Source organism: Hemiscyllium ocellatum, chromosome 31 (genome assembly GCF_020745735.1).
Source record: "Hemiscyllium ocellatum isolate sHemOce1 chromosome 31, sHemOce1.pat.X.cur, whole genome shotgun sequence".
NCBI lineage: Eukaryota > Metazoa > Chordata > Chondrichthyes > Orectolobiformes > Hemiscylliidae > Hemiscyllium > Hemiscyllium ocellatum.
Window position 1 is genome coordinate 43,379,775 of NC_083431.1, and position 27,058 is coordinate 43,406,832.

The 27,058-nt window shown below is 45.6% G+C and overlaps 1 protein-coding gene across 1 annotated transcript; it reads right to left on the reverse strand.

The window, feature by feature from the left end:
• Positions 1–510: 510 nt before the first annotated feature.
• Positions 511–23,963, reverse strand: rad51d (RAD51 paralog D). The gene is made up of 10 exons (XM_060848223.1): positions 23,586–23,963; positions 21,513–21,574; positions 19,366–19,484; positions 16,288–16,369; positions 14,503–14,637; positions 13,779–13,874; positions 13,485–13,575; positions 7,802–7,872; positions 5,827–5,997; positions 511–5,201 (listed from the first exon to the last, which is right to left on the reverse strand). Exons 1-10 carry the CDS (start codon positions 23,665–23,667, stop codon positions 5,097–5,099), a joined length of 1,014 nt encoding a protein of 337 aa, XP_060704206.1. The 5' UTR covers positions 23,668–23,963; the 3' UTR covers positions 511–5,096.
• Positions 23,964–27,058: the final 3,095 nt, after the last annotated feature.

The window sequence follows — 27,058 nt, forward strand, 5'->3', positions numbered from 1 at the left end:
TTTGTGGACCAGATATACCTGGGCAACATTCCATATCGTCAGGTAGATGCGAGTGTTGTGCTAAGTTCTAGAGCACAAATATTCCGTACTATTCAGTAGTTCAACATCTCATGGATGCCCATCTTGAGCTGCTTGATCTGTCCGCAGTCTCTTCCACTTATTGTGGTGTTAATGTGACACACGTTGGAGGGTAGTCTCAGTGTGAAGGCTCCACAAGGTCTGTGCGGTGGTCACTTTTACCGAAACCATCGTGGATCGATGCATCTACAGCAGGCAACATTTTGAGGATGAGGTCATGTATTTTTTCCAATAAATTGAGGAAATTCAGTGCATTTTAAGAGAATGATTGCGATTAGGAAGGCCCTGACAAAGTTATAGTCTGTGAAGGTAAGATGGTATGTTATAGATATGGCATTGAAACCATTAACGTTATTTCTTCATGATTAACAGGACTTGAAACATTTTTCACTGTGAACAGCAAATGGAAGTATCTCAATTGCTCATGTGGTTTTTAATAACATTTGGCAGTACAGATATAGTACAGGTCAAGGTGAAAGTACTGGTCAAAGTAATCACGATGCATTTACAGAACAAGGATTTCTTGGCCAGATTGGGTACTTGAGATTAGATTAGATTACATACAGTATGGAAACAGGCCCTTTGGCTCAACAAGTCCACACCGACCCTCTGAAGAGTAACCCACCCCAACCCATTTCCCTCTGACTAATGCACAATGGGAAATTTAGCATGGCCAATTCACCCAACCTGCACATCTTTGGGCTGTGGGAGGAAACCGGAGCACCTGGAAGAAAACCACACAGACACAGGGAGAATGTGCAAACTCCACACAGTCTCCCGTTCTTCTCTGGCATATTTTTAAGGTGAGAGGAGAAAGATTTAAAAAAGGACATAAGGGGCATCTTTTTTCACACAGGGTGGCTCATATGTGGAATGAGCTGCCAGAGAAAGTGGTGGATTCAGGTACAGTTACAAAGTTTAAAAAGGCATTTGGATAAGTACGTGAATAGAACATAGAACATTACAGCGCAGTACAGGCCCTTCAGCCCTCCATGTTGCGCTGACCTGTCATACCAATCTGAAGCCCATCTAACCTACACTATTCCATGTACATCCATATGCTTGTCCAATGTCGACTTAAATGCACTTTAAGTTGGCAAATCTACTACTGTTGCAGGCAAAGCATTCCATACCCTTACTACTCTGAGTAAAGAAACTACCTCTGGCATCTGTCCAATATCTATCACCCCTCAATTTAAAGCTATGCCCCCTCGTGCTTGCCGTCACCATTCTCAGAAAAAGGCTCTCCCTGTCCACCCAATCTAACCCTCTGATTATCTTATATGTCTCTATTAAGTCACCTCTCAACCTTCTTCTCTCTAATGAAAACAGCCTCAAGTCTTTCAGCCTTTCCTTATTAGATCTTCCCTCCATACCAGGCAACATCCTAGTAAATCTCCTCTGCACCCTTTCCAAAGTTTCCACATCCTTCTTATAATGTGGTGACCAGAACTGTACACAATACTCCCAAGTGCGGCTGCACCAGAGTTTTGTACAGCTGCAGTATAACCTCATGGTTCCGGAACTCGATCCCTCTGTTAATAAAAGCTAAAATATCGTATGCCTTCTTAACAACCCTGTCAACCTGGGTGGCAACTTTCAAGGATCTGTGTACATGGACATTGAGATCTCTGCTCATCTACGTTACCAAGAATCTTACCATTAGCCCAGTACTTTGCATTCCGGTTACTCCAACCAAAGTGAATCACCTCACACTTGTCCGCATTAAACTCTATTTGCCACCTCTCAGCCCAGCTCTGCAACTTATCCATGTCTCTCTGTAACCTACAACATCCTTCGTCACTATCCACAACTCCACCAACCTTAGTGTCGTCTGCAAATTTACTAACCCACCCTTCTATGTCTTCATCCAGGTTGTTTATAAAAATGACAAACAGCAGTGGACCCAACACCGACCCTTGCGGTACACCACTAGTAACTGGACTCCAGGATGAACATTTCCCATCAACCACCACTCTGTCTTCTTCCAGCAAACCAATTACTGATCCAAACTGCTATATCTCCCACAACCCCATTCATCCGCATTTTGTACAATAGCCTACTGTGGGGAACCTTATCAAATGCCTTGCTGAAATCCATATACACCACATCAACCGGTTTACTCTCATGTACCTTTTTGGTCACCTTTTCAAAGAACTCAATAAGGTTTGTGAGGCACGACCTACCCTTCACGAAACCGTGCTGACTATCCCTAATCAAATTATTCTTTTCTAGGTGATTATAAATCCTATCTCTTATAACCTTTTCCAACAACTGAAGTGAGGCTCACTGGTCTATAGTTACCAGGGTTGTCTCTACTCCCCTTCTTGAACAGGGGAACCACACTTGCTATCCTCCAGTCCTCTGGCACTATTCCTGTAGACAATGATGATTTAAAGATCAATGCCAAAGGCTCGGCAATCTCCTCCCTGGCTTCCCAGAGGATCCTAGGATAAATCCCATCCGGCCCAGGGGACTTATTTATTTTCACACTCTGCAGGATTTCTAATACCTCCTCCTTGTGAACCTCAATCACACCTAGTCTAGTAGCCTGTATCTCAGTAATCTCCTCGACAACAACTTCTCATGTCTCCTCCTGGCTCTCTCTTTAGGTCTTTCCTGGCTACCTTGTAACCCTCAAGCGCCCTAACTGAGCCTTCACATCTCATCCTAACATAAGCCTGCTTCTTCCTCTTGAAGAGAGATTCCACTTCCTTCATAAACCACGGCTCCCGCGCTGTACAGCTTTCTCCCTGCCTGACAGGTACATACTTAGAGGACATACAGTAGCTTTTCTTTGAATAAGCTCCACATTTCTAATGTGCATATCCCCTGCAGTTTTCCTTCTCCATCCTATGCTTCCTAAATCTTGCCTAATCGCATCAGAATTGCCTTTTCCCCAGCTGTAACTCTTGCCCAGTGGTATACACCTATCCCTTTCTATCACTAAAAGTAAACATAACAGAATTGTGGTCGCTGTCACCAAAGTGCTCACTTACTTCCAAGTCTAACACCTGGCTGGGCTCATTACCCAGTACCAAATCTAATGTGGCCTCACCCCTTGTTGGGCTGTGTACATACTGTGTCAGGAAGCCTTCCTGCACACACTGGACAAAACTGACCCATCTATAGTACTCGTACTATAGTGTTCCCAATCAATATTTGGAAAGTTGAAGGCCCCCCATGACAACTATCCTGTCTCTCTCACTCCTATCAAGAATCGTCTTTGCTATCCTTTCCTCTACATCTCTAGAACTATTCGGAGGCCTATAGAAAACTCCCAACAGAGTGACGTCTCCTTTCCTGTTTCTAACTTCAGCCCATACTACCTCAGTTGACGAGTCCCCAGATATCCTTTCTGCAACTGTAATACTGTCCTTGACCAACAATGCCACACCTCCCCCTCTTTTACCATCTTCTCTGTTCTTACTGAAACATCTAAATCCTGGAGCCTGCAACAACCATTCCTGTTTCTCCTCTAGCCATGTCTCTGAAATGGCCACAACATCGAAGTCCCAGGTACCATCCCATGCTGCAAGTTCACTCACCTTATTCTGGATGCTCCTGGCGTTGAAGTAGACACACTTCAAACCAACTTCTTGCTTGCCGGTGCCATCTTGCGTCCTTGAAACTTGATTTCGGACCTGCCTACTCTCCACCTTTTCTATATTTGAACTACAATTTTGGTTCCCATCCCCCTGCTGGATTAGTTTAAACCCACCCCAATAGCCTTAGCGAATTTCCCCCCCAGGATATTGGTACCCCTCTGGTTCAGATAAAGACCGTCCTGCTTGTAGAGGTCCCATCTACCCCAGAAAGAGCCCCAAGTATCCAAGAGTCCAAAACCCTCCCTCATGCACCATCCCTGTAGCCACGTGTTCAATTCCACGGGCAACAAACCAGAGACAACAACTCTGTTCGTCCTAGCTCTAAGCTTCCATCCTCGCTCCCTGAATTTCTGCCTTAAATCCCCATCTCTCTTCCTACCTATGTTGTTGGTGCCTATGTGGACCACAACTTGGGGCTGCATCCCCTCCCCCTTAAAGATCCCAAAAACACGATCAGAGACATCACGAACCCTGGCACCTGGGAGGCAACTATGAGTCTCTCTCGTCCCCATAGAACCTCCTATCTTACCCCCTAACTATGGAGTCCCCAATGACTACTGCTCTGCTCCTCTTCCCCTTTCCCTGTGCCAGAGTCCTGTACCACACTGCTTTCCCCTGGTAAGTCATCCCCCTCAACAGTATACTTATTGTTTGGGGGGAATGGCCACAGGGGATCCCTGCACTGCAGGTTTGGAGGGATATAGACCAGGAGCAGGCAGGTGGGACTACTTTAGTTTGGGATTATGTTCGGCATGTACTGGTTGGACCAAAGGTGCTGTTTTTGTGCTGTATGACTGGCATTGTTAATGTGGGTTCAGCTCCAGCTACAGGAGAGTTGGCCTGTTCAATGTTCCAGTCCACTCATTCCCATGGTTTGAAAGGCAGATTGTGCAGTTACTGAATGTCAACAACGCCTTTTTAGTGCATAAGGGTGATTTATTTATCCGTGCCAGGATTAGACTGCCCACCAACTCCCTATGATGGGATGATGGGGCAAATGACGTGGCTTTTAAACTGTAACCTCACACTGGTTACATAAATGAATGCAAGTTGTTGGTTGTAGATACATAAAGACATTTGGCTAACCATACACAGTCATTCACCATTTAACATCCATAGCCAAGTCTATAAAGCTGTACAGTAAAAACAACAAACTCTTAAGGGTCTGATGGACCTGCTTCTGTACAGGCTGTTAAAATTTCCAAGATCTCTCCATCCTGCTACCTCTCTACAAGGAGAGAGGCTGACTCTAACACACCAGCCACAACATAAAGAGTGGGCTTTGCACATGAACAATGTGCTGCCATGTAACTGCTCCTCCACAATCTTCATCAACGCCACCAAATACATTCACTGCAATAAAACAAAATTCACACACAGCTCTCTGTTGACAGAAAGTCCAGCCAGGTTTCAATCTGCGTTGTCAAGGTCACCAGTAGAATGCTGGGAGGAAGCAGTTTGAGTGGTCAGTGTTCCACAGGAAGTGATGTCAAACTCTGTGCTTATTCTGGTGGGCTGAGGGAAATAAAACACACATATACACACTTGAAATCAGGTTATGAGATGCTTATGAGACAGAGTGTGAAAGGAGGGGATTGATAATGGAGAAGGAAAAAAGCTAAGCTCACACCAATAGCATTTACTTAATGTTAACAATGCTGCTGAGACGCCCCTTCCTCTCCAGACGGCAAGCCAGAAGATGCTGAATGGAGGCAGCTCTGGATCATGCAAAGTTTGAGTAGGTGTCTGGATCGAGTTATTATTAGGAACAACGCCCCTCCATCCTAATTACACCATCAGGAAATAATCACTCCCACAATGTTTCTGATAGGGTGTGGTGTTAGTACCATCACCCCTTCCAACCTAGTTCTCCTCATCTAGATCAATGCAGGCCTGTACAGCAAGGTGATCAGAGTCTACCTTCAGCTTCAGTGAATTATAAGGTGGGGGGGGGCGGAATAACACAGCAGTCATTTTCATAGTTTGGAGCAGACAATCTTACTAATGTACAGAGCGCCCCCTACTTACTAATGTACAAGTCAGCCAATGTCACAAGGCGTTAGTGCACAACTGGAAAAGGAGGCAAAGTGCCACCCATTACCCCAGCTTCCCACACCCGTGGATTACTGGCGCCCCCTACCTGCCGAGATGACTTCAGTATAGTTGCTGTGCGCTTCACTGGCTGCAGAGCAGCTCCTTCTGTCCCACGCTGGAGCAGGACACGAACGTTAGGAACGTAACTCCATGAGCGTCCCAGAGCTGGCTTCACTCCACCACCACCACCAGAGTCCTGGACCACACTATTGGTCACCTGGCAAGTGTGGAAAAGTCAATAAAAATCGGTGAACACAATCAGATCAACAGCTCTTTGCTGTTCACAGAGCTCACTGTGTGGAAATCAGTTGCCACATTTCCCAGGTCAAGTAACTGCATTTCGAAAGTTGTAAAATGCTCTGTACTGTGATTGTGAAAGGTGAAATGAAGGGGAACTTCTCTCTCTCCCCACCCACTCCCCTGCAGGAAAGGAACAAATCTTAACAACACAAGACTGGATAAGAAATCGATAAGAATCATGATAATTAAGGAACAATGTTTTGGACGTGCCTTTAAAATAAAAAACAGACCAAGGTGTTTCACAGGAGTGTTCTTAAACAAATCAGGAGACTAGGCGACAAACAGAGATGTATGCGGTCAGCTGGCCATCAAAGAGGTAGGTTTTAAAGAATATTCCAGAGGAGGAAAGTGAGGTGGATGGGACGGAAGGCCAGAGTTCAGGGTCGTGACAACCACCATTTGTGGAGGGTTTAAGCTCAGAGTAGGTTCACAATATCAGAATAGGAGGAATGTTGATATGTGGCTGAAGGAGATTGGAGAAAGAGGGAGGGATTTAAAAACAAGGTTGAGATTATTTTTTAATTCTGCGCATTGCTTGACCATGATCCACAAAGTTGGGGGGAAGCGAGATTGGTCCTGACAGACGATCTGAACTCGGTGCGAATTAAACCAGAGGTTTGGGACCTCCAGGCTAAAGGTTGGAATGTGGAAAATGGAGAAAGTTGTCAACAACAGGTTGAGGTAGGGGAAGAGAGCACCTGGCTCTCTTCTGTGGAAACATCTGCACTCAAATATTCATGGAGGTGAACGTGTGGGGACCACCACCACGAATGAGGTCTTCAGCGATCAGTGGGTACCACATGGGCTGGAGTGTGTCGTCACATCCAGAAAGGACCATAAAATGTCTCCTTTACACATGTCTGTTAACTTTTTTTGTTCTTAGAAGGCCCTTACAAGGCAGTGTCTAACCTGGTCCATATTTATTTTAATCAAATTAGAATGTGGGAAGCTAGCCTGAAGAGCTTTGGAATGGTCAAGTCTACAAGTAAGAAAGACATAAACCATGGCTTCAGCAGCTGGTAAGGTTAGCAAAGAGTGGAGCCAGACAATGTTAGTGAGATGGAATCAGACATCCTTTTGGATGGTGTTGAAGCACAGATGGATACGCATCTTGGGCTCAAATATGACACGAAGTCGTGTCAGGCTGGTTTAATCTCAGATAGTTGTTATGGAGTCAGTCACAAGGGAACGGAGATTGGGGACTAAAAACAACGGTTTCAGTTATTCCAACATTTAACAGAGAAATTTTCTTCTCATCCAACACTGGTCTGTCCAATCAGCATTGGAGGAGGCCATTTTGCCCAATGTGACAATGCAATCTCTCTGAAAGAGCTATCTAATTCAGCTCAGTGTTCAGCTTTTTTTTTTAAACCTGTAAAAGAGGATTTTCAGGTACTTATCCAATTGGAAGTCGCTGTTAAATATCATCCTTCCTGATAAAGCATTGCAGACCACACTAACTGATTGCAAAAAATAAGTTCTCTTCCTTCTGGTTTTTATATCTGTGCTCCCACATTTACTCCAACAAAACCATTCATAATTCTGGTCACCTCCATTAAATCTCCATATAACATTCTCTGGTCAGAGTAACTGAAGTTGCTCATCGTTTGTATCATCCAGATAAATCCTCGTACTTTAACAATCAAAGTTGTGTGTTAGGCCTTTTTTCCTGTTACACTACAATCCAAATCTATCGACATGTCAGAGGTTCCATTACTCACAATTACAGCAACATTCAGTTCTCTGGCAATTGTCTTCAGTTCCCTCGCAAGTTGCATCATGAGAGACATACCTAACAAAACAAAAATGACAAAGGCACACAAGTTGACTATTCAAAAATCGAGGAGGTGCCTTCAGCGTTGAGAGAGAGAGAAAGCCGGTTGTGCAGATGTTGAGGGACAATTGATTTGTGCTGCAAATTGGCACCTCCTTATTTGGTAACCACTCTAAAATAACTTGCTTCCTAAATCCCAGGTGGAAGAAGCTCTGTACAGTATAATTGTTGCAAAACCCCTATGTAGGACCACTGCTGCTAGCTCACATGAAGACTGTTTAATTGAAGCACAGATGGGAACATGCCATTGGACACGTGGCCAAATCTGAGACCCAGGGAGATATGGGGACTCGGACTCCAGGAAGACAAACCTCAGCCCTTCTTGGTCCCAATATTAGGAGGACCCAGTCATTATAGTTCAGGGTCTTTTCTCCACTGAAGGATTTTACTCAAATTCAGTTTATACAAGTAATTTCTTGTTATGAGACATGAATGATCAGATTTTAATGAATTCAATTTTACAACTTGTCACAGCTGAAGGCAAACTCATGAGCTCCAAATTGCTAATTCAGTATTGGAGGAGGTAATGGCCTTGTGGTATTATTGTTGGACTATTAATCCAGAAAAAAGCTGAAAATGTGTTGCTGGTCAAAGCACAGCAGGCCAGGCAGCATCTCAGGAATAGAGAATTCGACGTTTCGAGCATAAGCCCTTCATCAGGATTCCTGATGAAGGGCTTATGCTCGAAATGTCGAATTCTCTATTCCTGAGATGCTGCCTGGCCTGCTGTGCTTTGACCAGCAACACATTTTCAGCTGTGATCTCCAGCATCTGCAGACCTCATTTTTTACTCTATTAATCCAGAAACTCAGCTAATGTTTTGGAGACCTGGGCTCGAATCCCACCACAGCAGATGGCAAAATTTGAATTCAATTTTTAAAAAAATCTGCAATTAAGAATTGACCACGAAACTATTGTTGTTTGTCAGAAAACCCATCTGGCTCACTAATGTCACTCAGGGAAGGAAATTTGCCATCCTTGCCTGGTCTGGCCGATATGTGACTCCAGATCCACAGCAATGCGGTTGACTCTCAACTGCCCTCTGAAAAGGCCCAGCAGGACTCTCAGTTCAAGGGCAGCTAGAGACTGACCAGCCAGCGACACCCACATCCCAGGAGTGGGGGTGGGGGGGGATCTAGGCCTTCTGATTGAACTTCTGACATCTCCTGCACTGGGACCTTCTGTTATCTATTGACTATTTCCCTGTACCTTTCTTTTCTTCTTTTATAGACTCCTCCTCCCCCCACCCCCCACCAATAGTCGGTGGGAAATTGAGAAATAAATTTGTAAGGAGATCTCAGTTATCTGTCAAAATAATAGTGTGGTTATGGTAGGGGATTTTAACTTTCCAAACATAGCCTGGGACTGCCATAGTGTTAAGGGTTTAGATGGAGAGGAATTTGTTAAGGGTGTACCAGAAAATTTTCTGATTCATTATGTGCACGTACCTACTAGAGAAGGTGCAAAACTTGACCTACTCTTGGGAAATAAGGCAGGGCAGGTGACTGAGGTGTCAGTGGGGGAGCACTTTGGGGCCAGCGACCAAAATTGAGATTTTAAGAAAAAGAAGGAAGCATATGTCAGGTATAGATAGGATAGATTGAGTGAATCCTTAAAAAGAGTATAAAGGCAGTAGGAGAATACTTAAGAGGGAAATCAGGAGGGCTAAAAGGGGACATGAGACAACTTTGGAAAATAGCGTTAAGGAGAATCCAAAAGGCTTTTATAAATACATTAAGGACAAAGGGTAACTAGGGAGAGAATAGGCCCCTCAAAGATCAGCAAGGTAGCCTGTGTGCAACTGCAGGAGATGGGGGAGATACTAAACGAGTATTTTGCATCAGTGTTTTTTGTGGAGAAGGACATAGAGGATATAGAATGTGGGGAAATGGTGATATCTTGAAAAATGTCCATATTACAGAGGAGGATGTCTTGAAATGCATAAAGGTGGATAAATCCCCAGGACCTGATCAGGTGTACCCAAGAACTCTGTGGGAAGCTAGAGAAGTGATTGCTGGGCCCTTTGCTGAGATATTTGTATCATCGATAGTCACAGGTGAGGTGTAGGAAGACTGGAGGTTGGCTAACGTGGTGCCACTATTTAAGAAAGGTGGTAAGGAAAAGCCAGGGAAATATAGTCCAATGTGTCTGACATTGGTGGTGGGCAAGTTATTGGAGGGAATCCTGAGGGACAGGACGTACAAGTATTTGGAAATGCAAGGATTGATTAGGAGTAGTCAACATGGCTTTGTGTGTGGGAAATCATGCTTCACTAACTTGGTTGAGTTTTTTGAAGAGGGTTGATGAGGGCACAGTGGCAGACGTGATATATATGGACTTCAGTAAGGCATTCAACAAGGTTCTCCATGGAAGACTGGTTAGCAAGGTTAGATCTCATTGAATACAGGGAGAACTAGCCATTTGGATACAGAACTGGCTCAAAGGTAGAAGACAGAAGGTGGTGGCAGAGGATTTTCTTTTCAGACTGGAGGCCTGTGACCAGTGGAGTGCCACAAGGATCAGTGCTGGGTCCACCACAATTTGTCATTTATATAAATGATTTGAATGCGAACATAGGAGGTATATTTAATAAGTTTGCAGTTGACACCAAAATTGGAGGTATAGTGGACAGTGAAGAGGGTTACCTCAGATTACAACAGAATCTGGACCAGATGGACCAATGGGCTGAGAAGTGGCAGATGGAGTTTAATTCAGATAAATGTAAGGTGCTGCATTTTGGGAAAGGAAATCAGAGCAGGACTTATACACTTAATGGTAAGGTACTAGGGAGTGTTGCTGAACAAAGAGACCTTGGAGTGCAGGTTCATAGCTCCTTGAAAGTGGACTCACAGGTAGATAGAATAGTGAAGGCGGTGTTTGGTATGCTTTCCTTTATTGGTCAGAGTATTGAGTACAGGAGTTGGGAGATCATGTTGTGGCTGTACAGGACATTGGTTAGGCCACTGTTGGAATATTGCATGCAGTTCTGGTCTCCTTCCTCTTGGAAAGATGTTGTGAAACTTGAAAGGGTTCAGAAAAGATTTACAAGGAATATGCCAGGGTTGGAGGATATGAGCTATAGGGAGAGGCTGAACAAGCTGGGGCTGTTTTCCCTGGAGTGTCAGAGGCTGAGGGGTGACCTTACAGAGGTTTAAAAAATAGGGTAGGGCATGGCTAAATAGACAAAGTCTTTTCCCTGGGGTCGGGGAGTCCAGAACTACAGGGCATAGGTTTAGGGTGAGAAGGTAAAATTTAAAAGGGACCTAAGGGGAAACTATTTTCACACAGAAGGTGGTGTGTATATGGAATGAGCTGCCAGAGGAAGTGGTGGAGGCTGGTACAATTACAACATTTAAAAGGCATCTGGATGGGTATATGAATAGGAAGAATTTAGAGGGATAGGGGCTAATTGCTGACAAATGGGACTAAATTAGGTTAGGATATCTGGTTGTCATGGACGATTTGGACTGTCTGTGTGGAGTTTACACATTCTCCCCGTGTCTGCGTGGGTTTCTTCCGGGTGCTCTGGTTTCCTCCCACTGTCCAAAGATGTGCAGGTCAGGTGAATTGGCCATGCTAAATTGCCCGTAGTGTTAAGTAAAGGGGTAAATGTAGGGGAATGGGTGGGTTGTGCTTCGGCGGGTTGGTGTGGACTTAGTGTGGAAACAGGCCCTTCGGCCCAACAAGTAATCTAATCTAAACATTCCCCAATTTCCTGAATAGGTTCTTTCAGAGGGCAATTAAGAGTCAACCCCATTGCTGTGAGCCTTGAGTCACAGGTAGATCAGACCAGGCAAGGATACAGGATTTCCGTCCCCACGGGACATTAGTGAACCAGATGGGCTTTGAACTATCAGTGATAGTTTTGTAGTTGTCCTGACTAACTTTCAATTGCAGATTCCTTTTTATTACTTGAATTACTTGAAGGTAAATTCCACTAGCTCCCACATTGGGAACTGAACCCATATCCCCAGAATAATTCCTTTCATGTCTGAATCAGTAGTCCAGTGATATTACCATTATGCTGTCATCTCCTCCTAGTTTTCTTCGACTTGTCCACTCAGGGAAAGGTGGAGTATGTAGGCAGCTGGTTACCGAATAGCATAACCACAATCCTGGCCACTTTACGTATACATCAGATTTCTGATTCCATGCAGAGCATTAAGTGATTTGCAGCCATATTCCCATCATTGGTCTCCCAACTAGGAAGTATATATCCTCCCTCAACAATCACAGGAAGACACACATGACCTAATTGAGTGATCCTTCACTGTCAATTATATATCTCTATACTCCTGCCCCGTCAGCAATTAAGAAGCGATTAGAAGTGCAATTTATTTAACATTCCTCTGATTTTTCTCACCCCACTATCACTCACAAGAGTAACCTGGAAACTAATTTGTGATTCCTGGTGACCGCTGGAGTGACAGTAACGCTAAATCAGGTCATTCATGGCTAACCATGGGCCCCCTGGCCTCAGCTCACTGCCAATGCTGTCCCTCACTGTATCTCAACTCCTCCCTGCTCCCTTCACCCACGTTCGGAGGAAACTACCTCCTGCTGCCATCACCTCAATTAGCTCGAGGGGCTGCTACCACTTTCCTGGCCAGCATTGTGTGTCCTGTTCACAATCCCGACCGGAAGGTGCTCAGTGGCTGACCTGCTCCCGGACTAATGTTGCTCCGAACACAGCTGCTAAATACCTGGGAAAGGGGCAGCACAGTGGTTAGCCCTGCTGCCTCACAGCACCAGGGACACTGGTTCGATTCTCGCCTCAGGTGACTGTCTGTGTGGAGTTTGCACATTCCCCCAGTGTCTGCATGGGTTTCCTCCGGATGCTCCGGTTTCCTCCCACGATCCAAACATGTGCAGGTCAGGTGAATTGGCCGTGCTAAATTGCCCATAGTCTAGGTCTATTAGTCAGGGGTAAATGTCGGGGAATGGGTCTGGGTGGATTACTCTTCGGTGAGCCAGTGTGGACTTCCTGGGCCAAAAGGCCTGTTTCCACACTGCGGGGAATCTAATCTAATCTGGGAGTAGGCCATTCAGCCCTCCAGCCTATTTGCCAATTCTTCATTTAAGATCTTGACAGGCTTGTATCTCAGTCTCACTTACCTGCCATGGTTTCATATATCCTTGAACAATTGTCGGAAATAAAAATGTATCAATCTCAGCTTTGAAGTTTCAATGAACTCAGCCCAGCAGCTTTTGAGGAAAAATGTTCCTTCTGAAGTGACACTACACATCACCCTCAGTGTTAATTTTGAGGTCTTGACACCTTGCTCTGGAAAATCATGGTCCTCTCTCTCTCTCTTCTAATGATCCCAAACACCTCAAATTTGTGGCCTCTTCAAACTTTTGTACTTGAAAGGATTGCAAGCCAAGTCCAGTCAACCTATTCTCAAAACCCTTTCAGTCCTGGTACATAGGAGCTGTCTCTCCAAACACCCTGGCCCCTGGCAGTGAGATTGGGAATGAGCTGCAGGCACAAACCAAGCTCATTTGCCGAGCTTAAACTCATCGAAGCCGGACCCAGCCGAACTTTTGGAGCCTTTGACACGGCATCTCACCTTCGAGTTGATGACCTCCCAAGATGGAGGAGAGCAAAGCAGAAACCGAATCGATCACTACAACTTTCACTGAGCAGCGAGGACCAGTCACCTGCAGAAACAATAGGAGTGAGCAGGATGGAGTCAGTGGGGTGGGTGGGGGAAAGGGGATCTCGGGAACGGCCACCCATGAACGGAAGAGAAACGAGCCTTGGGGAGCTGACGGGGAGATATGTAACGTTCAATACCCTGATATCCATCCCCCAGCCCTCACCTCTGTTCCCCACCACCTCCTGTACCCTTCCTGCTCCCTACCTGATGTGTGAAGCCTGTCCTGAAGTCCTGCAGTACATCCAGCAGGCGGTACACTTCAAACACACGCACCACTTCAATCCGCTGGAGAGCTTCACTCTGTGAAACAGGGAGGGAGGACAGAGAGGGAGAGGGACACAATTGTGACAAAGGAGAGGTGATGGCAAGGAGGGGAAGGAAGGGGGAAAAAACCAAACGCTTTGCAATTAAAAAGCATCCACCATGCCCCCAATGTTGTGCACAGACGAGATACTTTCTAACTAGAATTAAACATGATGTGGAGGTGCCGGTGTTGGATTGGGGCGTACAAAGTTAAAAATCACACAACACCAGGCTATACTCCAACAGGTTTATTTGGAAGCACTAGCTTTCAGAACGTTGCTCCTTTATCAGGTAGCTGTGGAACAGGATCAGAATACACAGAATTTATAGCAAAAGATCCCAATATCATGCAACTAAAACAAAATCTGGACCAAACCTAGATTGTTGTTAAGTCTTTCATCTTTTAGAATGGGTTGCAGGTTTCAGTTCATAAATATGCAAATCCCAGAACTTCCAGTCTCAGTCACAAAATAACTTAAGGTTCTATAAAAAAAGTGTTCTCTCAGTTCAGACAATACATTAAAGGTGTGAGGTTAGAGTCTGTCCTTTTTTAATTAAACAGACTTTTTTTGGAAGGTACGGGAATGCAGACTCGAACCTGAGTGGAAGTGGAGCCTTCTCCTACCTGTCCTTCCAAGCTGTTCACCTGCTCTTGGATCAGATGCAGAAGGCGAGAGGCACTCAGTCCCCCAGTTGAGTCGATGTAGAGCACTCTCTGCTTCAGTTCACACACTATGTTCACCGCCAAGCTGAGGCATACCTTTAACAGTAAGTGACATGAGGGGTGAGGCTGCTGAAACACAAACTCAGTCCCTAAAGCCCAGCTCCCACAAACATCAACTGACATAAGCTCGCAGAGGACTGTGTTCACAAGATACGGTGAACAGGGACCCAAGTTCGATTCTGGTCTCAGGCAACTGTCTGTGTGGAGTTTGCACATTCTCCGTGTCTGCATGGGTTCTTCTGGGTGCTCCAGGTTCCCCCCCGCCACAGTCCAAAGATGTGCAGGTTAGGTGAATTGGCCATAGTGTCTAGGGATCAGTTAGGTGGGTTAGCCATGGGAAATGTAGGCTTATAGGGAGAGGGTCAGGGGACTGGGTCTGGATGGCTAGGTCTCTTCGAAGAGTCAGTGTGGACTCGATGGGCCGAATAGCTTCTTTCTGCACTCTAGGGATTCTATGACATAGGCTGAAAAACCATCACACAACCAAGAGATGGCAGGAATCATGAATTATTTTGAAACAATTGCCTGGTTTACCCTCCAATGGAATGGGCATGGTAGGAGGCTAATGTGGAAGGTCATACTGCCAACTGGCAGTGCCAGTTTCTCCAGCTCCATCACACTGCCCTGGGCCATTCTCTCCCCGCTGCTCAGTAGCAGAGGGTGGAGGCAGCTGGGTACTCGGTTTGGCTGGTCACAGGCCATTGGTCCCTGGAAATAAATGGTGTAACTCTCTGGATCAATATCCGGTCAGCAAGGGGGTGACTCCCACAAACAGCTCACCAGGGCCGGATTTTTATTTCAATTTCCACGATAGGGGAGAGAGAGAGCGAGCGAGCTAGAGAGAGAGAGAACGCGCGAGCGAGAGAGAGAGAGCGAGAGCACCTATGTTTGAAGGGCGCCCTCTCAATCACTCTCCTGCTGCAGAAACCCACCTGCTCTAGTGTCTTATTAACCTTCCAAATTCGAGAGCCCAACAACCTACCCTTGTCTGAGATGGCAAGCCCACAGTCTGGACCTCTGAACCCTCGTTCAAGGTTAACAGTGGGAAGGGTGGGGGATGAAAACAGGCACTGAAGTCCACAGGGACAATCCCCCAGACTTTGGTATGGGCTGGTTGCCAGGGCAACACCTGGCAGTGGGTAATATGGATGGTGGACAGGCCAGCCTCTCTCCCACTCCCACTTACACATGGCTGTACCTCTGGTAGAGACCCCTCACAGAGTAACCTCTCACATATATGAACAGATTTTTGATTCCACAATTGAGATGGTCTGCTCCCTAGGTACAAAGTGATATCAACAAAAGATGTCAAAAAAACTATCTGGAATACCTATCAGTTGTGTCTGTCCACACCTCCCTCTGCCTCCCTTTGAGGCCTACCCTGGGCCATGCCTTGCCTCCAGAAAAAAAACAACAAAATAAATACTATTATGAGATGAGGGTATTCCAGCTCCCTGACAACAATGATACATTGTGCTAGGGTCTGCACTCAGTCTAGCGTACATTTCAGGGTCAGCGCAGTGGTGGCTACAGCAGGCTGTGATCTTTGCTGGCGTTGGCTGTGGAGGTTCAGGGGCAGGTTGGTTTTTTTAAGAGGCCATTGTTGTGTAAACTGACCCACAATCACAGCGAGACATCAGTCACACCTTACAGCACATTTGCTGTTAAAAATTAAATGGTCCTTACCTGTGTCTTACCGCTGCCTGGTGCTCCGACAAACTCTGTTAGCTCTCCAGTGTAAAGGCCCGAGTCCAGGATGGCATCCAGGCTGCAGTCAGCACAGAAAACAAATCACAAGCAGCACTGAACAAAACCAGACAGAATCACAGCCTTCTTACAGGAGGCCATTCAACCCATCGCATTAGTGCCAGCTTTCCAATGAATATCTCACTTATTTTCCCCACATCACTTTTGCTTCTTTTACTAATTAAAATTAAATCTGTGCCACCTTGTTCAAGATTCTTTCAGGAATCGGAACACCTTATTTACTGAGGTCCAGCCTCTCATGCGTCTGAATTCTTCAGCCAGGAATCCTCTCAGGTTAGAGAAAACCATCTTCATGAAATAAAATTCCTCATTCCTGGACCATTCTAACGAAGCACCCCTGCACTCCCTCCAATGCACTCACATCCTCCTCAAATGCAGTGCCAACGAATGGACACAATACTCTAGCTGGGGATCACACGACAGTTTTGCGTTATTCTAACAGACTGAATGAGTGAGTGAGAGGGAATTCAATCCAAACCTCTCAATGTAATGGAAAATCAAAGTGGTGCAGGCAAAGCTCTTGTTCAACATGGAGGTGATGAGTGAACTGAACTAAATTCCATTAGTGTGCAATCATTTGGCATGGGGTCAGAAAATGAGACCCCAATAGCTGCTGAATCCAGCACCCTGCCCCTCTTCACCTTGCCAAATCCAGCACCCACCCTGCCAAATCCAGCACCCCGCCCTGCCAAATCCAGCACCCCGCCCCGCCCTGCCAAATCTAGCACCCCGCCCTCCGCACCCTGCCTAAACCAGCACCCTGCCCAAACCAGCACCCCGCCCCTCCTCACCCTGCCCAATTCAGCACCCCGTCCCTCCTCACGCTGTCAAATCCAGCACCCCGCCCTGCCCTGCCAAATCTAGCACCCCACCCTCCTCACCCTGCCAAATCCTGCACCCCGCCCCTCGTCACCCTGCCAAATCCAGCACCCTGCCCTCCTCAGCCTGCCAAATCCAGCACCCACCCCTCTACCCTGCCAAATCTACCACCCTAAACCCGCTTCACCCTGCCAAATCCAGCACTCCATCCCACCCCCTCCCAAACCCGTCCTCAACACAGCCAAGTCATGACCCACTGCTCCAATTGCCTGACCACTTTTGGAAGCTGGCTGATGCTATTGGACTCCCAGTATTCAAACCTGGCAAAGCCTAGCGGTTCAGCCCGGCCACCCCCTGTTCTCTTGGTGTGACTTGTACAGAGTGAGTAACAGAAGATGGAGACTTTATTCAACTAAAATCAAAATGAAAACCATCTAGATTTCAAGTCCCAATGCGAAAGAAAAAATCCAAAAATAAGAATAACAGAAAGAGGGGTGCTTAGCTCTGCATTATATCTTGAAAGACAGAGTCAAACGTGAAGGGGAAAGTTACTCAGGTATTAAATTGCGATTTCGCCAAGAACCACAATCTACACGCTGAGGCACACATGGGAGGGAAGGAAGGTCATTGGTAGCCAGTAAATGCAGGGTACATAAGGAACATATAAACAGAACGCTCAATAACTTGTTACCCAGATCCTATACTCTACCGCAGTCCCTCCCAGTCTCAGATCAACACTGTTCACTGACCTAGCTAGACTCTTACATCTCACGATAAATCTGTGCAAAATGACCAGGAGTACCTGGGCATAAGCAAGGTAAACCCTAGACTGTCTGTACTATTGTCTGCTGCTCCTTCTACCTTTGTGTGAATGAGCAGAAAACAGGATGGGGTTTGCAGTACGTACAGCACAAATGATGCCAGGATTTAAGGAGTTAAATTAGGAGCACCGGTTACATAAATTTGGCCTAGATTTCCTCCAGAATTTAGCAACTTGAAGGGTCACCTTATCGCTAATTAAGGATTCAATAGGACATATATACAGGATAGCTGTTCCCTTTGGTGGTAGAACTCAGCAAGAGGGCGTATATTGCTAAAATGGAAGGTAGGTAATTGAAGTGAAACAGGAAGATTTCACAGAATGATTACAGGGCTGAAGGAGACCATTCAGCCCGCTGCATCGGCACTAGCTTTTATTCACAGAAAGGGGCTTTTGTTCACAGAAAAAGGTAGCTGTCTGGAACACCCTTCCAAAGATTTTCATGGGACAGGCGAACATTTTGGGACTGAAACTGAAAGCTCTTGGTCAGGTAAAGATTGTAAAGGCTATGGATTGAAGATGGATCACCAGAGTTGATCAGCCACAATTTTACTAAATGATGGGACATGCTCAAGGAATCGAGATGGCCCACTCCTGTTCCTAACATACATCAGCCCAGCTTTCCTTTAAGGTGTGTCGTGTCATATCTAACAGTATTTTATGTCTCACAGTCATATACCTTTAAGAAACATGCCATTACATTATCACTGTATCACAGCAAGTGGCCTGATGGTAGATATAAAGGCCCCAGATTCCACCTTACCTTGGATCACTTGAAGTTTGATAGACTACTGAATGCATGTTGTAATTGTACAGCTTAAATATGAGCCCAGACACTGTATGCCTGGGATAGTAATGTTTATGTACAAAAGATGGCTGTAGCAAAATATTTCTCGGATTTTTCACCACCACAGTATCTGCACCCAGTTTCTGATATTATGAAAGATTACAAAATATTAGCACATCATGTAAAGCACCTGACTGGAAGCAAATTACATTACCTGCATAGATGTGAACATGTGAATTAGGAGAAGGCCATTCGGGCCTTCATTCCTGCTCTGCTATACAATAAGATCATGGTTTATAGGATTGTTGCCTCAATCCACATTCCTGCTGAACCCAGTCTACATTTTGCTGCCCTTGTTTGTCAAGAATCTCTCTCCCTCTGTCTTAAAAATATCCAATGACCCACCTCCACTGCTCTCTGGGGAAGAGAGTTTCACAGCCTCCCTGTTAAATAGAAAGCAACTATTTTTAAATTGTATCCTCTAGTTCTGGTCTTTCCCTCAAGGAGAAAGATTATTTCAGCACCCACCCAGCCTCGTCCCCTCAGGATGTGGTACGTCTGAAACCCGTACCTCCGGTTACCAGTTGACAAGATGGCCGTGGAAGTCAGCAGCTCCTCATAGAGATCTGCCCCATTGGAAGGGAAGGGGGAATACTGGGCAAGCAGCACCCGCCTCACAGCGACCAATGTCTGGGGAGACAAACGTTTCAGTATTAGCAAACACACCACGAGCAGATATTCAGAAACAGCACTGAAAACAAACAACACAACAATCCACATTCAAACTCCATCTTGGTGGTTAAAGAATTCGATTTCAGTTAAAAACAAACTCTGGAAAGCTCCAAATGACAGGTTGCCAGATTGTTGACAACAAAGTGACTGCAATAACAACTTATACAGAGCAGTCTCGATTATCCAAACGACACGGACGGGGAGTATTTGCTTGGATAATCGAATGTTTGGATAATCGAAGGTTCGGATAACAAATCTTTCCAAGCATCCGGACCTTGCAGCCATGTCCGGATAATCCAAAACTTGAATAATTGAGGTTCCTCCTTGTTTATATAGTGCCTTTAATGTCTCAATGCGTTTCACAGGAGTATTATAAATAAAGTACTTTTTTTGTTTTTAACTTCAAAAATATATCTTACACATAAAAAAAATCTTTTATATTACACACACACAATACACAGTAACAAACACAGTTTGGTTCTGTACAGAAGCGTATCAAGGAAACAAACAAACATTGGAGCTTGACTCTATCCAAACGAACCAAAGACATCTCTTACTTGAACACATTTACATATATATGAGGCACTGGAAAAGGTCCGATAGCCAAACAGATCCCCATTTAATTTCGCAGAAGGACCTCAGACAGTGGTCCTTGCCCACTGTGCCTTGGCGGCAGTTACCCCAAGCTTTACTGTATCTCTCAGCACATAGTCCTGGACCTTGCAATGAGCCAGTCTGCAAAATTCAGTCAAGGTCATCAACTCCTTGTTCTGGAAAACCAACAAGTTTCGGGTAGACCAAAGAACGCCTTTTAGAGTTGAACGTTGTCCAAGTACGGTTGATGCTTGTCTCAGTGTGTATTAGAAAATAAAGTATGATGGAGATAGGTCACTGTTTTCCTTTGGAGAAGGAAACCTGCCCTGTACATGATTATTTTCCCATATCAATGTAGATGATTCTTAACTGCTCTCTGAAAACCTCTACTAATTCTATCAAGCCGTGACTCAGGGAAACTGAGGGTCAGCAATAAATGCTGGCCTTGCCAGTGATGCCTCACAATCGGAAAACCCTTCAAAATGCTCTAAGTTAGTGCAGTGCTCATGAACTCCGGGTGACAATTCCTTGGTAACTATCAATAAATTATAAAGATTTAACACACGCAGATCTCAAATATTAAATTGGGTGTCTTTATACTATCAAGCTGGTATCAACATTCAAAACAGTGCCCACGGTGACTTGGTACAAAGAAAACAACTTTTCTCTCAACACTGGCAAAACTAAATAATTCATCATTGACTTCAGAAAGAAAGAAGGAGAACGTGCCCCTAACTACATCAACGGAGCAGAGGTTGAGAGGACGGAGAACATCAAGTCCCTCAGAGTGATGATAACCGACGATCTGTCCTGGACTTCCCATGTAGATGTGACGGCCGAGAAGGTATTACACCTCTTCAGGTAGCTCAGGGAATTGGCATGTCCATAAGGAACCTCACCAACTTCTATAGGTGCACCACTGAAAGCATTCTGACCGGGTTCAGAATGGCCCAGTATGGCAACTGCACTGCCCAGGGCCCTAAGAAGCTACAGAAGGTTGTGTGCACAGCCCAGACCATCCACGGACTCTACTCACATGGCTCGTTGCCATGGAAATGCTGCCAACATCATCTAAGACCCATCACATACTGGTAATGCTCTCCTACAACCTCTTCCATCAGGCAGAAGATACAGAAGCCTGAACACATGCATCAACACGGTCTGGAACAGCCTCTTCCCAGCCGCTATTAGACTGATGAATGGACTCCCTAGCCTTGAATAATACTGATCTTGCTAACATTGGTCTCTGTGCAATGTAATCTATATGACTCTGTCTAAGTCTTTCTACAACCTCTGATCAAAACATCTTGCTTACCATGAACTGCATGTATTGCTCATAAACAAAGCTTTTCACTGTACTTCAGAACACATGACAACAAATCAATCAATTACCTTGTAGGAAACAGAACATTTCTGCGCCAGGTCTTCAATATGCGCAGATGCCAATTGCACAACTGAAAAAGATTGAAGTGAGCATGAGTCTCAATTAGAGGGCATCACATCCTTAACCCCAAACTCAGCAGCCCATGAGGTACCTTCATGAAGTTAATGTACTAGTCTTGTCCCCGATCAGCATGAGACAGATTGTGCACTGCTCATTTGTGTGGACCAGAAGTCATGTGATGGTATACAGTACATCAAAGGATAGGTGAAGTAGCGGTTACATCACTCAGCTAATAATTCAGAGAGTCGGCCTAATATTCTGGGGACATGGTGCAAATCCCATTGTGATCAACAGTGAAATTTCAATCCATTAAAATAAATCTGGAATTAAAAGCTCATTTAGCAGTGACCATGTATTGAGTGTAGGAGTTGGAAGGTTGTGTTGTGGCAGTAGACGACATTGATTAGATTCCCTACAGTGTGGAAACAAGTCCACACCGACCCTCCGAAGAGTAAGCCACCCAGACCCGATTCCCTCTGACTAATGCACCTAACACTATGGGCAATTTAGCATGGCCAATTCACCTGACCTGCACATCCTTCAATTGTGGGAGGAAACCGGAACATCCGGAGGAAACCCATAGGGAGAATGTGCAAACTCCACACAGGCAGCTGCCTGAGGCTGGAATCGAACCCAGGTCCCTGGCGCTGTAGGCTGCAGCGCTAATCACTGAGCCACCATGTTGCTCTAAACAGATTGGTTATGCTACACTGAGAACGCTGTGTGCAACTCTAGTCATTCTGCCAGACGAAGGATATTGTGAAACTTGAAAGGGTTCAGAAAAGATTTTACACACATGTGGCCAGGTTGGAAGGATTGAGTTATCGGGAGAGACTGAATAGGCTGGGGCGGTTTTCCCTGGAGTGTCAGAGGCTGAAGGGTGACCTTATAATGGTTTATAAAATCATGAGAGGCATGGTTAGGGTAAATAGGCAAGGACTTTTCCCAGTTGGGGGAGTCCAAAACTAGAGTGCAAGTGTTTAAGGTGAGAGGGGGAAGATTTAAAATGGATCCAAGGAGCAACTTTGGCACACAGAAGTGGTGGAGGCTGGTACAATTACAACATTTAAAAGGTATTCAGATGGGTACATGAATAGGATGGGTTTAGAGGGATATGGGTCAAATGTTGGCAAAATGGGACTAGATTTGTTTAGGATATCTGGTCGGCATGGACGAGTTGCATCGAAGGGTCTATGTCTATACTGCACAGCTGTATGTAACCACTGGTGACTGTAAAACCCATCTGGTTCACTAATGTCATTTAGGGAGGGAAATCTGCAGTCCTCATCTGATCTACATGTGGCTTCAGACCCTCAGCCATGTGGAGTCAGGTAGCAGTGATAAGTGCTAGCCTAGCTAGTGAGACCTTCATCCTGTGAACCTGAAAAAAAAAACTCAAGGTCCTTGAAACTCAATGAGGTGGACGACTTTTGACAGAATTAAACCAGAACTGAATTGGAAACCAAGCCATGGGATAAACCCTGTTCACGCTCATATTGCATCTTTAAAGAGGATATCATCCTAAGGCACTTAACGATTAGAAGTCAGGGGCAGGTGAAGATTTCTGTATTTTTATTGGGGGCCTACTCTGTTCAGGCATATTCCTAAAGTTTTAATTAAATTTTCAATCACCCACGTTCCCTCATGTCAAACAGTCCTTTCCCTTCTCCAACAAAGTGATAAAAGAGAACAGTTTCTTCTGGGTTGCTGACACCGACGGGAAACAGGAGAAAAAAAAGCAACATTGGAGCGCGTCCAATCCTTATTGTCACCAACTGAATTGCAGCGAGCTAAAAGGCTGGCGAGATTCAGCTTGTGGGGAGTTAAGTTGCAATTCAAGTTGAGGCGTGACAGTCCTTCTACAAAAACACTCCGTGCAGCATTTACAGGGATTATGCTTCAACAAGCCTGTGCGCGGCAGGAGTCTTCCTGAGGCTGTGAAAAGCAACATAATGTAAGTCTACCTTTGCGTGTATCAGGGATGGATGGAGAGGGGACATGGTTTCCCGCTCTCTCCTTACCTGTTACTACATTCTGGTCCCTCAAAGCCTGGATGAGTTGAGCGGTGGCTCCAGGACAAATCCCCTCCCGGAGGAGCACCATGAGAGAGGGATCTGTAAAACCAGCAGCACTCCGCTTTCTCGCCCCACCCGGTTGAATATCTCTCCTTCCTTCCAGATGTCTCTCCCTCTCACTCCGCTTCCTATCTATCTCTCTCTCTCTCCCCCTTCCTCCCAGTTATATCTATGTCTTTCCCCTCCCCCGAGTGTGTGTATCTCCCCCCTCACCAGCCAGCGGTGGGTGTATGTACCTGTCTCTCAGTCTCCCGTGTGGGTGTGTGTATCTATCTCCCAGTCCCCCGTCTGGGTCTATGTATCTATCTCCGGCACTCGCTACATTTTCCCGCCAGAAATTGACACCGTCACCGAGTGATGTCATCGGCTTAAACAGAAATGAGCTGACTCCGTAAATACTCGCATAAACCGGCCCGCCAAAACAAACCACCCACCGTAAATACCCATCACATCCCGCCTCTCCAACTCGTGCTCATTGAAACTTGGCAACAACTGGAGCAGGAGCCAAGCCCAGGGAGTGCAGAACCCAGGGGCAAATCACATAGTGCATCACCGCCCCCTTCCGTGGGGCGGGTACATAGCACAGGGTCCACTCCTCCCCAGGGGCAAATAACACTGTGCTGCACCCCCTCCCTGTGGCAAATAACAGTGCTGCAATCCCCCTTCCCAGGGGCAAAAAACACTGCGCTGCAACCCCCCTCCCCAGGGGCAAATAACACCATGCTGCACCCCCTCCCTGGGGCAAATAACACTATACTGCACTCCTCTCCCCAGGGGTGAATATCGCTGTGCTGCAGCCGCTCCTAGGGGCAAATATTGGTCCACCCCTTCCCCTGGGGCCAATCACACAATGCAACACTCCTTCCTGGAGGCAAATCAAGCAGTGGACCCCTTCCCTCAGCAAATTATATAGTGTGCCACCCGCTGCCAGGGAAAATCACAGTGTAATATCTCCTTCCTGAGGGCAAATCACACAGTGCAATACCACTTCCCTGGGGACAAATCAAACTGTGCCTTCATTTCCTGTGGCAAATGTGGCTCCACATATATCTTCCTCCAGCACCATCCTCTCCTGATTTCCCTCCATCAATGATGGCCTGATTATCCTTCGCCATTTTCTCTGACATTTATCATAAAAGGTGCTGCCTTCAAACTAAACCTGAAAGTAAACAAATGGTCAAATTGTGCCACTTTTGCCAATCCCAATGTCTGCTTCTTCCTAGGTATCGGGTTTGATCTGTCCTGGGGCACAGCTCCGACTGCCTCATCTGTTCCCTGTACCCTTCCAAAATCAATCTCATAATTTCTGTGTAATCCCTGTTCCCATTTTTGAAAATAAAACACTGCTATTCTCCTGGTAAAAAATGAGGTCTGCAGATGCTGGAGATCACAGCTGAAAATGTGTTGCTGGTTAAAGCACAGCAGGTTAGGCAGCATCCAAGGAACAGGAAATTCGACGTTTCGGGCATAATCCCTTCATCAGGAATGTCCTGTCAACAATCCAGTGTAATACTATGAGAAGGATTAATTTTTCTCAGATCTTTCCTTTCTGCTAATTTAAATATGGTGTTTCTTCTGACTAGTGATGTAGGCCTTGTTGACTATTCTATTTCTGAACCTCCTGCTTATACTACGTACATCTTAAACCTTACTCGTGACACCTTCGTAATTATTTTCCAATTCAGACTGATTCCTGAGATGGCAGGTTTATTGTATAAGGAGAGGATGGATTATTGGGACTGTATTCACTGGAGTTTGGAAAGATGAGAGGGGGATCACATTGAAACATGTAAAGTTCTAGCAAAGCTGAGAAGTTGGATGCAGGGATAATGTTCTTCCTGTCTTCGGTGGGGAGGGGGAGTGATCCAGAGCTGGGGAAAGAAGGTCTCAGGATCTCGGGCAGACCATTTCAGAATGAAATGAGGATACATTTCTTCACTGAGAGGGTGATGAACCTATGGAAATCTCTACCATATAAGACTGTGGTGGCCAAATCATTGAATGAATAAATAGATTTCTAGTCACTAAAGGCATAAAGGGGTATGGGGAAGTATGACATTGAGACAGCAGATCATTCATGAAATAAAGAGAATCCAGAGAAAGTATATTCTTGTTAGGATGGAAGGAAAGGCTAGTATGTATAGGGAATGCTGGATGAATAAAGAAATTGAGGGTTTGGTGAAGAAAAAGAAGGAAGCATATGTCAGGTATAGACAGGATAGATCGAGTGAATATTTGGAAGAGTATAAAGGAAGTAGGAGTATACTTAAGAGGGAAATCAGGAGGGCAAAAAGGGGACATGAAATAGCTTTGGCAAATAGAATTAAGGAGAATCCAAAGAGTTTTTACAAATACATTAAGGACAAAAGGGTAACTAGGGAGAGAATAGGGCCCCTCAAAGATCAGCAAGGCGGCCTTTGTGTGGAGCCGCAGAAAATGGGGGAGACACTAAACAAGATACACTGAAAGACTGAAGCGACTGGGCTTGTATACCCTTGAGTTTAGAAAACTGAGAGGGGATCTGATTGAGACGTATAAGATTATGAAAGGATTGGACACTCTGTCAGCAGTTTCCGCTTGGGTGAGTGCCGAACCAGAGGACACAGCTTAAAAATACGGAGTAGACCATTTAGGACAGAGATGAGGAGAAACTTCTTCACCCAGAGAGTGATGGCTGTGTGGAATGCTCTGCCCCAGAGGGCAGTGGAGGCCCGGTCTCTGGATTCAATTAAAAAAGAGTTGGATAGAGTTCTCAAAAATAATGGAATCAAGGGTTATGGAGATAAGGCAGGAAGAGGATACTAATTAGGAATGATCGGCCATGATCATATTGAATGGCGGTGCAGGCTTGAAGGGCTGAATGGCCTACTCCTGCACCTATTGTCTATTGTCTAAGTGTTTTGCTTCAGTATTTAATGTGGAATTGGATATGGAAGATATAAACTGTAGGGAAATAGATGGTGACACCTTGCAAAATGCCCAGATTACGGAGGAGGAAGTGCTGGATGTCTTGAAACGCATAAAGGTGGATAAATCCCCAGGACCTGATCAGGTGTACCCTAGAACTCTGTGGGAAGCTTGGGAAGTGATTGCTGAGCCTCTTGATGAGATATTTGTATCATCGATAGTCACAGGTGAGGTGCTGGAAGATTAGATTAGATTACTTACAGTGTGGAAACAGGCCCTTCGGCCCAACAAGTCCACACCGACCCGCCGAAGCGCAACCCACCCATACCCCTACATTTACCCCTTACCTAACACTACGGGCAATTTAGCATGGCCAATTCACCTGACCCGCACATCTTTGGACTGTGGGAGGAAACCGGAGCACCGGAGGAAACCCACGCAGACACGGGGAGAATGTGCAAACTCCACACAGACAGTCACCTGAGTCGGGAAATGAACCCGGGTCTCAGGCG

What these genes read in the sequence shown, in the direction of transcription:
- rad51d (XM_060848223.1), bottom strand. Translation starts at nt 23,667, where the DNA reads ATGGTGCTCCTCCGGGAGGGGATTTGTCCTGGAGCCACCGCTCAACTC. An exon ending in TGAACAGCTTGGAAGGACAG is followed by an intron (nt 13,875 to 14,502) that starts GTAGGAGAAGGC and finishes CCTGTTTCACAG; the next exon opens with AGTGAAGCTCTCCAGCGGAT. An exon ending in AACTGAATGTTGCTGTAATT is followed by an intron (nt 5,998 to 7,801) that starts GTGAGTAATGGA and finishes CACACTTGCCAG; the next exon opens with GTGACCAATAGTGTGGTCCA.